This window comes from Mesoplodon densirostris, chromosome 12, assembly GCF_025265405.1.
Source record: "Mesoplodon densirostris isolate mMesDen1 chromosome 12, mMesDen1 primary haplotype, whole genome shotgun sequence".
In the NCBI taxonomy this organism is placed as follows: Eukaryota; Metazoa; Chordata; class Mammalia; order Artiodactyla; family Ziphiidae; genus Mesoplodon; species Mesoplodon densirostris.
Genome location: NC_082672.1, coordinates 15,339,095 through 15,353,504, shown reverse-complemented (window position 1 = coordinate 15,353,504; position 14,410 = coordinate 15,339,095). Strand labels below are relative to the sequence as shown.

Sequence of the window (14,410 nt, the reverse complement as noted above, 5' to 3'; positions counted from 1 at the left end):
TTTTATCCAGTCTTTACCTTGACAAAGTGACAAAATGATGGTCAGGTGATGTTACAACATTTAAAAAAAAATTTTTATTGAAGTAGAGTTGATGTACAATATAAGTTACAGGTGTACTCAGGTGATCTTTTGAATCATTATCTTTGAGTGGGCACGTAGGATATATATGTTCTTTCTTTTTTTAAAGCATGACAGTAACCATGAGAAAACCGCTTTTTACACTGAAATAGAATTTGAATTGCTGTCCACATCAGACATACAGCAATTTTTCTCTTAAGTGTAGGTGTTGACATGTCTAAATAATTTTTCTTGTCATAAGTGGCATTTACAAATTGTAAAGTTACAATGTTTGGAGAATAAGAATTTTAGGGCTTCCCTGGTGGCGCAGTGGTTGAGAATCTGCCTGCCAAGGCAGGGGACAAGGGTTCGAGCCCTGGTCTGGGAAGATCCCACATGCCGTGGAGCAATTAGGCCCGTGAGCCACACTACTGGAGCTCGTCTGGAGCTTGTGCTCCGCAACTAGAGAGGCTGCGATAGAGAGAGGCCCACGCACCGCTATGAAGAGTGGCCCCCGCTTGCTACAACTAGAGAAAGCCCTCGCACAGAAACGAAGACCCAACACAGCCAAAAAAATAAAAAATAAATGAACGTAATCATCTTTAAAAAAAAAAAGAATTTTAATGCTTTGAGAGTACATGGAGTTTATTTTTCTTTTAAAAAGACAAACTTTGTGTTTACCATTTTGTAAAAAATAGGCTTTATTTCTTAGAGAACTTTTAGGGTCACAGCAAGGAAGAGTGGAAAGCACAGTTCCTATATACCCCCCAACCCCACACATGCCCTATAGCCTCTCCCACTGTCAGCGTCCCACACCAGAGCCGTACACTTGTTACCATCCATGAGCCTACACTGACATCATTATCACTCAAAGTCCATAGTTTACATTGGTGTGGGTTCGTTTACATTGGTTCACTCTTGGTGGTGTACACATTCTGTGGGTTTGAACAAATGTATAATGACATGTATCTAGAGTATCATGCAGAGTATTTCACCGTCCTAAAACGTCCTCTCAGCTCTGCCTGTTCATCCCTCCCACCTCCCTACCCCCGTAACACTGATCTTTTTATTGTCTCCACAGTTTTGCTTTTTCCAGAATGCCGTGGAGTTGCAGTTGTACAGTATGTAGCCTTTTCAGTTTGGCTTCTTTCACTTAGTAATATGCACTTGTTAAGGCTCCTCCATGTCATTATGATTTGCTAGCTTGTCTTTAGTGCTGAATAATATTTTATTGCCTGGATATACCATAGTTTATTTATCCATTCACCTATGAAGAACATCTTGGTTGCTTCCGAGTTTTTGCAATTGTGAGTAAAGCTGCTATAAACATCCATGTGTGGGTTCTTGTGTGGACATGTTTTCAACTCATACCAAATGTGGTTATGAGTAAATACCAAGAATATTTAGGGAAAAACCAAGGCGCATAATTGCTGGATCAGATGGTAAGAGTGTGTTTGGTTTTGCAAGAAACTGCCCCACTGTCTTCCCAAGTGGCTATACCGTTTTGCATTTCCCACATACAACCATGTTTGAAGTCAGTTTATTCCCCTGTAAACCAGCTGGGGGGACCAGGTGACCTCTGCTTTCCAGCTCTAAGGCTCTATGATTGGAAATGATAGTTTCGTAATGGGAACCCAGTTCTTATTCTAATACTTAGGAAATTAAAGTACTTACAAACAAACCCACCCAGGCACAGGTGCCAGCCATGCCCTGGGCCACTGATAGGCATTGCGGGTTTTGGATCAACTACTCGATGGAATGTTGTGCGGGTAAGAGAGGCGGTACAGGAACGCTGCGGCAGTGAGGTGTGGCGGCCTTTGGCCAGGGAGGTTTGGCTGGTTTCCCGCATCTAGTGTGCTTCGCCTGGAAGAGGGGCCCCTGGGGGTGATGCTCAGGGCCTCCTGGCTTTCCCTTGCAGACGAGGTGGCTGCGCCCTCTCTGACGTGCGCGACTCTCCCAGGGGCGTCTCCATGCAGCGATGGGGCAGCCGGCAGAGGAAGGCTGGGGCCTCCGGGGCCTCTGTCGGATTGCCCCTGCTGGCCAGCGGCGCGCGCCAGGCCCTGGTGGAGTATCCTCTGCTGTGAGTAGCGCGCGCCCCCCAGCGGCGGTTTGCCCCGGGGCCTGGCGGGCCAGATCGCCGGGAGCTCCCCCTGAAGTGTCAGTTAGATGGGTGTGTGGGTTTCCATCCTTCCTCTTTTCCCTTGCTTTCATCAAGCTGCCAGCGCAGGAGCGCGCAGGGGTGGGGGGGGGGTGTTAGGGAGGGACACCACAGGACACCATGCCCAGGGCTGCAGAGCCACCCTCTGGGCTCCACAGGGTTCGCTGAGGCCCGCGGAGCATGTGCCCGAACCCTGCACTCTCCGAGCCAGCACCTCGCCCGGAGACTGAAAAACAGAACCGCAGCGCAAGGGAGGCCCTAGGCTGCACGTTGCTTCTTGCCGGAAAGAGGCACATCCGGGAAGACAATGACCGAGAAGGAGTGGGGTGAGGATGGGGATAGAGATTGTGCGGGCTGGGGTCACCTGGGAAAGTCTTTGCCCGGCAGGAGGGCGAGGTAGAAAACGATACAGGCCTCGAAAAATCACAAGGATTTAGCCAAGACCAGAAAGCCGCCCCCCCACCCCCACCCCGCCCCAGCACATCCCGGAGAGCCCAGAGGCAGGCGAGCAAAATGGGAGATGCAGAACCGGACGGAGCAGGCCTTGCTACTTGGGCTGCAGCACGCCGAGCGCCTGGCCCAGTCATAGGAAACAAGGCTGGAAAAAAAGGATCTAAGTTTCACTACCTGCGGGTTCCCAGCTGAGTGGGTAGCCACGTGGTTGCACGTGGTTTGAGGCAGGTTACAGACCTCTAAAGTGCAAGTGTGCGATCAAAGTTGGCTTATTTTTATTGCAGTATAGTTGATTTACAATGTTGTGTTAGTTTCAGGTATACAGCAAAGTGAATCAGTTATACATATGCATATATCCGATAAAAAAAATTTTTTTAAGTTGGCTTATATGTTAGAATGTAATTTAGACAGCCTTGGCTGCCAGGTTAGTAGTGTAGAAGACACTCCCCTAGATCCTGGAGCCTTTAGGGATGTTTGGCAGCTAGCTTCATGGTGTGATCAAAGGGGTATTTTAGGAAACAGGGCCTCTCTGTAAGGTCTGTACAGGTCTAGCTGGTACAGAAGGCAAGTGGAAATCAGGGCTGAGTTGGGTTTGTCCAGCCGTGTGCACAAAGCACAAAGGCGCCATCTGGGCCAGCGGGGGCCTTGCCCAGTCTGGAAGATTGTTCTGACAATAGTAGCTCCTAGGATTACTTAGGTAAAAAGAGACTGCAGACCAGTTGACCAGTTAGGATTTTTAATTTTCCTGTGATCTTAAATACTTTTCTTTTTTAATGGGTTCAGCCATATAACACTCTAAAGAGAACATCTGAATATTGCTAAGCTATAAGGAACCATCAACAGTTGTTTTGTAATACCAGTTAGCAGCTGTTCAGCTTTGTTTCCCGAGTTTTGACTGTAAGCATTCCAGTCATCCCAGAGTTTTATAAAAGGTGTTTCAAATTGAAACACGGATTTAGGAGCATGGAGGGGAAATGGGGGAAATGGTGTGTATATAACACCTACTTTCTCCTACTATGTTAGCAAAACATCTCTGCATTTTCTAATGGTTTCTAGAGAGGTTAGTTAATGAGTGTTTTTACCTCCTGCTTGCTGGCAGGAAATTTAATTTTTATATGTGTGCATTACTAGTAAATTTATAGGAGAATAGAGTTTATTATTTATTGGGCTTTGATTTTTTCCTCTAGTGTTTTTCCAATGATATCATCCATCTTTAAAAAAAAGGTCACATCTCTTGTGTTGCATTAGAAGTGTTTGCAGGAAGTTCTCTGATGAGTATGCTTTTATAATTGGGAAAATTTGTAAAGTAGTTCATCAAAATGCACTTAACTTCAAGAAATCCTTAGACTTAACTGTGTAAACTGGATTATAATAGGAACAAATGGAAACTTACAGCCTATTTTTTTTCACACACACTGTATTTTATTTTTACAAGAAATAAATAAACAGCATATTCTTATTTCAGAAGATTATAACATACTTTTAAAAAAATAATGGGGAGAGAGTGTTCCCAGAAGGAAAGGAATGTCAGGGTTGGATACTCTGGACAGCCTATCACATATGTCTGAATTTTTCTTTCTCTTAGGATATTTGCTTCAGTATTTAATGTGGGTTGTAATTTTTCCTTTATTATTTTTTTTTAAATAAATTTATTTAGTTTTGGCTGCGTTGGGTCTTTTTTTTTTTTTTTTTTTTTTTTTTTTTTTTTTTTTTTTGCGGTATGCGGGCCTCTCCCTGCTGTGGCCTCTCCCGTTGCGGAGCACAGGCTCCGGACGCGCAGGCCCAGCGGCCATGGCTCACGGGCCCAGCCGCTCCGCGGCATATGGGATCCTCCCAGACCGAGGCACGAACCCGTATCCCCTGCATCGGCAGGCGGACTCTCAACCACTTGCGCCACCAGGGAGGCCCGGGTCTTTTTTTTAAATTAATTTATTTTTGGCTGCATTGGGTCTTCGTTTCTGGGCACGGGCTTTCTCTTGTTGTGGCGAGCGGGGGCTACTCTTCTTTGCAGTGCGCGGGCTTCTCATGGCAGTGGCTTTTCATGTGGCAGAGCACGGACTCTAGCCGCGCAGGTTTCAGTAGTTGTGGCATGCACGCTCAGTAGTTGTGGTGCACGGGCTTAGTTGCTCCGCGGCATGTGGGGTCTTCCCGGACCAGGGATCGAACCCATGTCCCCTGCATTGGTAGGCAGATTCTTAACCACTGCACCACTAGGGAAGTCCTCCTTTATTGTTTATAAAGTCTAAAGTTGGTCACAAATGTGTATTTCAAAGTGATTTTTTTTATCACCTGGGGAGCTTTTCCCCCCAAATTTATTTATTTATGAAAAATTTTAAGATATGAAAAGTTGAAAGAAAAGTGATTAGATGTATATTTATCTAGATTGAATAATTAATGTTTTACCATACTTGCCTTCTCACATATCTCTTCAACTATCCATCCTTGTATCTGTTCATGAGTCCGTCTTACTTCTCTTTTATGCATTTCAAAGTAAGCTGCAGGCATCAGTATGCTTCACCGCTAAACACTTCAGCATGCGTGTTATTAACTAGAGTTCAGTGTTTGGTTCTCAAATTGATTTTTTTAAAAAGAAAAGGAAAAAGTTCCCTTTAAGAAGCATACTTGAAAGTAATCAAGTTGGTTTTTCTTCACACCTTCTTTATCTAAAATGTTCAGTTTGGGGGCCTTCCCTGCTGGCGCAGTGGTTAAAAATCTGCCTGCCAGTGCGGGAGACATAGGTTCGAGCCTTAGTCCGGGAAGAGCCCACATGCTGCAGAGCAACTAAAGCCTGTGCACCACAACTACTCAGCCTGCATTCTAGAGCCGGCAAGCCACAACCACTGAAGCCCGTGTGCCACAACTACTGAATCCCATGCTCCTAGAGCGTGTGCTCCACAACAAGAGAAGCCACTGCAATGAGAAGCCCGTGTACCGCAATGAAGAGTAGCCCCCACTCACCGCAACTAGAGAAAGCCCACGGGCAGCAACGAAGACCCAACGCAGCCAAAAATAAATAAATTAATTAATGAATTAAAAAAAAAATGTTCAGTTCGGGGAGTTCCCTCGTTGCCTAGTGGTTAGGAGTCCGAGCGTTCACTGGCGTGGCCTGGGTTCAATCCCTGGTCGGGGAACTGAGATCCTGCAAGCCTTGTGGCGAGGCCAAAAAAAAAAAAAATGTTCAGTTCGGTTTATTATTATTTTTTTTAATGCTACCTTAGATGCTGATATCAGAAAAAAATGAAAATTGGCTGAAACTCTCAAAACTCTTACAGAGACAACTATGCACTGTCACCAAAGCCGAGGCCCTGCCCAGCCCTGTAAGTACGTGGGTAGCGTTAGAGCACCTCCTCAGTATCCTTCCTTCCTCTCTGCAGAAGAGGAGACCCAGATGGTCACAGGTTTTATCTGTGATTATCCATAAATCTGGTAACGTTAGAAAAGAAAAAGCAAGGGGAAAAGGACTTTAGGTTGATTTCTAGCACAGTACAAGGCATGTTCAAACGGCTCTGCACACGGGCTCTGGTCTTCACTTGGGTGGTACTTTGGACAGTTTTTCAGCGAACTTTCTAGGCTTCACTTTCAAAATGAAACCCAATAAATAGTAAAGTGGAAATTTGTAGACATAGGTTTGTAATGTTTCACATAAAGTATAAAATTATTTTCTTGGAGAAATAAGATGATATAAATTAAAGGAATTAATGGATTTGGATATGCATATGGTTTCTGTATTTCCACGTAGTTCTGTATTTCAAATACTTATTGCCACGTTCTAAGCACCGGTATGGGAACTGGTTATAATTATTAAGCTTCATTTTGTGCAGTAGGCATTAAGTATGTTGTTCCAACATTATTGGGACCTTCTTGTGCATCAGTTTTAATTGACCTTTTTGTTTATTACAGAAAGCAATACTAAATAGAAAATGAGAAAATTCAGATAAGCAAAACTAAACTATATCACATTCCCATCCTCCACAAGTCGTGTGTGAGGGGTGTGTGTGTGTGTGTGTGTGTGTGTGAGAGAGAGAGAGAGAGAGACAGAGAGAGACAGAGACAGTGATGCTCTGCATTTTCAAGGCTGAACGGCTGTTTGCTGGGGCCTAGAGAGAGAGGGAGAGAGAGAGAGAGTTTTTAAACCAAAATGAGGTCATAGTACATACACTGTTTGGTAACCTGCTTTTCTTCAGTCAAAATTTCTACCCTTTCATTTTGGTAAGAATTCATCTCCTCTAATCTGACATCGAGTATCCCAAGTAGACCCAAAACTGTCATTAAGCTGGCTTGCCCTAACAAATATCCAACCCAGGACCATGCCTGGTGTCTCTGGTTGTTATGTTTCTTAAATTTTTAAATTTAGCACAGAATCCCACCCTTTATTAAATCACATTGACTTGCTTCTTTAACCCCCAACAAGTTTTAAAATTCAAACCTAAATTATAAAGCAGAAACTAACACACCATTGTAAGGCAATTATACTGCAATGAAGATGTTAAAAAAAACAAAAAAAATTCAAACCTAAAGAAAAATACAATAAACACCCATATACACTTGACTTTATTCACCATTCACTGATATTTTACCACATTTTCTTTCTCCTCTACCCGTACCCCCTCATTCTCTCCCCTTAAACTATTTGAAAGTTACTTGCAGACAATCCATTTGTGTTTGTTTGATTTTTGTCCTTTGAGACATTTATATTTCAGGCCAGGCTTCCATGTGGGCTGTTGTCTGACTGTTTCCACACGATTCAATTCTGTTAAACATTTTGTCAGGAGTACTGTGTAGATGATTTATTGGCCTTCTCAGTGCCTCACACCACGAAGCATGATGACAGTTTTGTCCCATTATTGGAGATGTTAATTCTGATCACTTGGTTAAGGTGGTGCCTGGCAGGTTTCTCCATTATAAAGGAAGTTGTTGCTTTTGAAACGAAGTAATCTGTGTGTTGATACTCCAAAACTGTAAGTGTGCTGGAAACCTTTCACCCAAAAGTTTTAGCATCTCTTGATTCTTGACTGAATGAGTTATTAGAATGGTGTTAGTAAACGTGGTTTTTCTAAGTCTACTGATAAACAGCCAACTAGGTTTTACCAAATAAGGCAACCGCTTAAGCTACAGCCAGTCAATTGCCTTGCTTTGCTTCCAAGTCTCATCTATTAAAAACTTTCCCCCTAATTCCTGTCTTTTTAGAATTTGTTTCTGAATAGCTGATTTTTAATAGTGATATGACTAGTTCCAAATGCCTTCAGTCAGGCCCACATTCTAAAGAGTAACCTCATTGGCCATGAAACAGTGTTGCATTTATTTTATATAATGAGAAATTATTTTTATTTTTCTAAGCAACTGAAAAAGTTCAGTTCAGTTGACCCTACAGTTGAAGCGAATTAAAACATGGCTTTCTCCTCTCCAAATTAACTGCAAGCGAAAATCCACTTATATTATTTCCTTTAAGTTAATTGTTTGATGAATGATACAAATACGTGTTTAGAGACAGTGATGCTCTGCATTTTCAAGGCTGAACTGCTGTTTGCTGCGGCCTAGGAAGAGCCTGGACAACTGTCTATAAAAGAACCGTTTTTCTTAACTCTCGTCCTTAATAAATATGAATCTTGATGTGGTAGAATTCTAAATTCTAAAGAAATGGCTCTACGGATCAAAGTGCAAGTTATATCTAAATTTATTGATTGGTGTTTTTTCATAAGGAAGTATCCCCTACTCCTCACTTACTTTTTTGGTATCACTCTTTTTTAATTGAAGTATAGTTGATTTACAATGTTGTATTTGTAGTGTCACTCTTGGTTCATAGATTCTATTTTTATTCAATGTATTATAACCTATCATTGTTGTTATTTTTTTACGCTTCAAAGTTTGGCCAGCAGGAGCCCTTTGGATATGCCCCCCCTCAAGCTTTTGAGCACCCCCTTTTGTCACAATAAAATGTTCCTTGTACTTTCCCTGACCTAGCCCAGAATTTCCCCAAGGAGCTCTGGTCGCCTTTGGGGACTTGTTGAAGAGGCCAGTTAGTTATCACATAGAATGCCCCTCTAGATTTGTCTAGGTACTTATTTAGCTTAGTTTCTCTAACCCTATATTTCCTATAAAGTGGAAGTTATCTTTAAAGCTTGATGGATTCTAGATCCTAGGTGTGATGTGTGATTCCATTTTGCATACGCCGTCTGGTTGACCTACCCTTAGTGATGTTGCGGCCGCTTACCTATAACTAATTTTTTGCCTAATCTATTGAGATTTACAGATACTGGTAAGACCGTTACCTGATCTTGGAACTGCCTGATGTTAAAGAAAGTATTCATTGGCCGTGTTTTTTAAATATTTAATTTTCTTGAATTGTAATCATTTTCAACCTTTTTCTTCCCCACCCTCCCCCCCCCCCTTTTTTTTTCTGTTAATAGTTGGACAGAGAGAGTCTGAAGATGTGACTGAAAGGGACTCAGACAAAGACATGGCTGCTAACTCAGCGGCGGTTCAAGACATCACGAAGGAGGGGCAGGAGGAAATGCCTGAGATGATGGAACAGATCCCTGCCTCAGAAAGCAGTGTAGACGAGCTGATGCAACCCGCTGAGCCCCAGGCTAACGACGTAGGATTTAAGAAGGTGTTTAAGTTTGTCGGCTTCAAATTCTCTGTGAAAAAGGATAAGACAGAGAAGTCTGACACTGTGCAGCTTCTCACCGTCAAAAAGGATGAAGGCGGAGGGCCAGGGGGGTCCGACGGGGCTGGTGACGGCCGGGAGCCCAGCCAGGAGACGGGAGACGCGACACCCACAGACACTGAACTCAAACAGTCCACAGAGACACCCGAAGAGACACCCAGACACGAGCTGAGCCGCCCAGAAGTCTCCCTTCAGGCGGAGTCCGGTCCACCAGCCGAGGAAGGCAAAGATGAAGGAGAAGAAAAACAAGAGAAAGAAGCCGCCCGATCTCCAGATTCTCCGACTAGTCCAGTGGCCAGCGAAACCGCATCGCCCTTCAAAAAATTCTTCACTCAAGGTTGGGCCGGCTGGCGAAAAAAGACCAGTTTCAGGAAGCCTCGGGAGGATGAGCTGGAGGCTTCAGAGAAGAAAAAGGAACAAGAGCCAGAAAAGGCAGACACAGAAGAAAACGAGAAGACGGAAGATCTCTCCGAGCAGCCGCCCTCACAGGAGGCCCGCGAGAGCGCCCAGGATGCCAGGCTGTCGGCTGAGTATGAAAAAGTGGAGCTGCCCCCCGAAGACCAAGGGCAAGCACCTCCCGAAGAGAAACCCGCCCCATTAGCAACAGAAGTATTCGATGAAAAAGTAGAGATTGTCGCGGAGGTCCACGTCAGCACTGCAGAGAAGGGCACGGAGGAGCAGAAAGCCAAGGTAGAAGAAGCAGTAGAGCCCTCGCCACCTGAGCGATCGCTTGAAACGGACGCCGACCTTCTGCACGCCGAACCCCCGGAGGCGGAGGCGCTGCTGAAGATGCAGGAAGAGGTGGGCGCGCCCAGCGGGGACCACGCCCAGCCGGCCGAGCTCTGCGCAGACGCGAAGGGGCCTCCCACGCCCCCTGAGGGCGTCGCGGGTGAGGTGGAAGTGCCGTCCTCGCAGGAGAGAACTAAGGTGCAGGGAAGCCCTTTAAAGAAACTGTTCACTAGCAGCGGCTTAAAAAAGCTCTCTGGAAAGAAACAGAAAGGGAAAAGAGGAGGAGATGAGGAGTCCGGGGAGCAGCATCCAGCCTCAGCGGATTCTCCCGACAGCCCAGACGAACCCAAGGGCGAGAGCTCGGCTTCGTCCCCCGAAGAGCCCGAGGAGATCACGTGCCTGGAGAAGGGCGTGGCCGAGGCCCCGCAGGACGGGGAGACGGAGGAAGGGACCGCTTCCGACGGAGAGAAGAAGAGGGAAGGTGTTACCCCCTGGGCATCTTTCAAAAAGATGGTGACGCCCAAGAAACGCGTGAGAAGGCTCTCTGAAAGTGACAAGGAGGACGAAGTGGACAAGGTCAAGAGCGGCACCCTGTCCTCCACGGAGAGCGCCGCCTCTGAAATGCAGGAAGAGGGGAAAGGAAACGGAGAGGAGCAGAAGCCGGAAGAGCCAAAGCGCAAGGTTGACACCTCCGTGTCCTGGGAAGCTCTGATTTGTGTGGGGTCATCCAAGAAAAGAGCAAGAAAAGCATCCTCTTCCGACGACGAAGGGGGACCAAAACCCCTGGGAGGAGACAGCCAAAAACCAGAGGAAGCAGGGAGAGACAGGGAGCCAGGCCCAGACGCGCTCCCTGCCGGCTCCCAAGACCACGACCAACCCCCAGGAAGTTCCTCACCCGAGCAGGCCGGCAGCCCCTCCGAAGGGGAGGGGGTCTCCACCTGGGAGTCATTTAAAAGATTAGTCACCTCGAGAAAAAAACCGAAGTCAAAACTGGAAGAGAAGAGTGAAGACTTGGTAGCTGGGTCCGGCCTAGAATATTCAGCCTCAGATGCTGAGCTGGGGAAAGAAGAGTCTTGGGTTTCAATCAGGAAGTTTATTCCTGGGCGAAGGAAGAAAAGGCTGGATGGGAAACAAGAACAAGCGGCGATGGAAGATACGGGGCCAACGGAGGTCAACGAGGACGATTCGGACGTCCCAGCTGTGGTGCCTCTGTCCGAGTATGATGCGGTGGAAAGGGAGAAAACAGAAGCACAGCAGGCTCTGAAGAACGAGGAAGGCCCCGAGCAGAAGGTGGCTGTCGACGTGTCGGAGGAGCTCAGTAAGAGTCTGGTTCACACCGTGACTGTGGCTGTCATGGACGGGACAAGGGCCGTTACCAGCATTGAAGAAAGGGCACCTTCCTGGATCTCTGCTTCAGTGACAGAACCTCTTGAACAAGCAGAAGACGAAGACAGGCCACCATCTGGGGAGGTGTTTGAAAAAGAAGTCGTTGCAGAGAAAACCCCCGTCGATACCAAAACGCTGCCAGAGAGCCAGCAGGCCACTGATGACACAGTCTCCAGCAAGGTGGAATTGACCCCTGAAGCTCTGACGGCCGCAGAAACCACAGAGGCATTCTGTGCCGAAGAAGCCACAGAAGCCTCTGGTGCTGAAGAGACCACAGACATGGTTTCGGCTGTTTCCCAGTTAACCGACTTTCCAGACACCACTGAGGAAGCAACACCGGTTCAGGAGGTGGAGGGCAGCGTGCCTGACATGGAAGACCAAGCGAAGAGGATCCAAGAGGTGCTGCAGGCCGTTGCAGAAAAAGTTAAAGAGGAATCACAGCTGCCTGACGCCAGAGGGCTAGACGACACCATCCAGACAACCCAGAAAGGACAAGCAAAAATACTGGAGCAGGTGGAAGAAGCAGAAGAGGATTCTCACGCACTCGATCAGAAGGAAGCAATGGATGGAGCATCCAAAGAACATGTACAAGAAACGAAAACTGAGACTTTGACACAGGGGACGGTGATTGTACAGGCCACCCCGGAAAGCTTGGAAGAAATTCCTCCAGGCACAGAGAGTGCAGAGGCCAGGGAGCTTACAGGCACTTGTCCAGCTGAAATCGTGGCTGCGGTAAAACCAGAGACTGTCCCAGAACAGGCTGTTGCTCCTGACTCAGCTGAAACCCTCACAGACAGTGAGACCAATGGAAGCACCCCAGTAGCAGATTTTGAAGCTACAAATGTAAGCCAGCAGACCAAGATCTTGGAAATCGATGAAGATGGTGAGGTTCCATCCGGTACCCAATACCAGGTCACAGAAGGTGAGGCACTTCCTGAACTGAAAGAGATGCCTCCAGAACCTCCCAATTTTCAATCCCAGGAAGAAAAGCATTCAAAAATGGAAGAGGTTCTAGAACATACAGATAAAGAGGTAACAGTGGAAACTGTACCCATCCTTTCAAAGACTGAGGTGATTCAAGAGGCTGGCCGATGTGCTGATGAGGAAGCCAAAGAGGAGCCATCTGTTGAAGGACTTGTGGTGTCTGCTGACACAGAAATACCCGAGAAAAAGATAACTGAAGTTGCCCTTGAGGATGAAGTTATGAAAAAAGCTGAGTTTCAAAAGAATGATGATCTCGAACTCCAGAGACCTGCTAAGTCTCTTCCAACCCCAGTGGAGAGAGAGAGGGTAGTTCAAGTGGAAAGGGACAAAACGGAATTAGAGCCAACTCAAGTAAATGAAGAGAAACTTGAGTGCAAACCAGCTGTTACCACATGTGAAGAGCTCAGTAAGCAACTGGTTCAGGCAGTGAATGTAACCATCATAGATGGTGAAAAGGAAGTCATCAGTTTTGAAGGAAGTTCTCTGCCCGTTCACGAGGAAGAGGCATGCACAGAAATTCAAGTTCAAAGCTCTGAGGCATCATTAGCTCTAACAGCTGCAGCAGTGGGGGAGAAGGTCTTAGGAGAAGCTATCAAGATTTTAGAAACAGCGGAAACTTTGGAATCTGCAGAGGCACGTTTAGTACCGGAAGGAAAGTCCTCAGAAAAAGATGAAGGCTCTCCTGCTCAGCCGGGGGATGACGCGGTGCCCACAGGGACTGAGTCTCAGGCCAAATCAATACCGGTAATAGTATCTGTTACGCCTGAAAAAGGCATCAGCACTGACCTGGAAGGAGATAAAACCACATCACAGAAATGGGAGTCAGATGGAGACGGTGAGCAGGTTGGTTGTCAGGAAGGCAGAGTAAGCAAAACAAGAGAGGAAGATTTAAAGGCTGAAAATGAGATTTTGAAACTTGAGACAGAGAGCTGCAAGCTTGTACAAAACGTAATTCAGACAGTTGTTGACCAGTTGGGGAGTACAGAAGAAACGGCCGCTGCTTTCCAGACCCAGGTTCAACTGACGGAAGCCGACAGCCAGGAAGCTGGGCAGAAAATCGAGAAAGAAGAAAGCAAACTTCAGGCCTGCACATTGGATGAAACACAAACCATGGAAGCCAAAGAGGAGTCCCCACTAAGTGCCGGGGAACACACACATCCAGATGTTTCTGAAGATGTGAATGAAGCTCTAGAGAAGATGGCGGCCACCAGGGTAGAAAGTTCCCGGGTAGATGGCCAGCAGCTTGAAGAGGTAGCTTTCCCATCCAAGGAAAAGAGAGAAGCCCCTGAAGCAAAGTCTGTGCCAGAAGACGACGGTGGTGCCAGGTTTGGAGAAAGAACAGAGAAGTCACCGTTTGAATCCCGAGAAGATGAAAAAGGTGATGCTGCTGATGACCCCGGCAACCAAACCTCAGCCCCGGAAGATGCTGAGGCATCAGGAGGCTCAACCAAAGAGTCTCCAGATACAACTGGACCCAAACTGAAAGAGAAGGGAGATGGCCAGGAAGTAGAATTTCAGGAAGAAAAAGTGCAGAGCGAGTCAGAAAAAGAGATCAAAACACAAACACAGGAGGAGACACAGGGCCAAGAGAGAGCACCGGCACAACCCGAACCCACAGAATCCTAAAACATCACGTAAGTAACTTCCTTTTCTTTGAAAGTAATTTTGCCCTCTTTTCTGTCATCTGATGGCAGATTTGTTATGAGGGAAGCAGGAATTCAAATAATTAGGATTTTATGCGGAACCTACATCTGGGGAAATAACCATCAACCAGACTAGGAGATCCAGGTTAGTTTCCCTTTTTAAAAATTTATTTATTTATTTATTTAATTCTTGGCTGCATTGGGTCTTTGTTGCTGCACGTGGGATTTCCCTAGTTGCGACGAACGGAGCTACTCTTCGTTGCGGTGCGCGGGCTTCTCACTGCAGTGGCTTCTCTTGTTGCAGAGCACAGGCTCTAGGTGTGCGGGCTTCAT

At 46.3% G+C, this 14,410-nt stretch overlaps 1 protein-coding gene across 1 annotated transcript in view; it reads left to right on the top strand.

Moving 5' to 3' along the window:
• AKAP12 (A-kinase anchoring protein 12) overlaps positions 1-14,410 on the top strand; it is a 97,668-nt gene that overhangs the window by 79,860 nt on the left and 3,398 nt on the right. The window contains exon 3 of the mRNA XM_060114475.1: positions 9,076-14,068. Within this exon, the coding sequence (XP_059970458.1) occupies positions 9,076-14,060 (4,985 nt within the window). The 3' untranslated portion in view covers positions 14,061-14,068. The remainder of the gene's footprint in view (positions 1-9,075; positions 14,069-14,410) is intronic.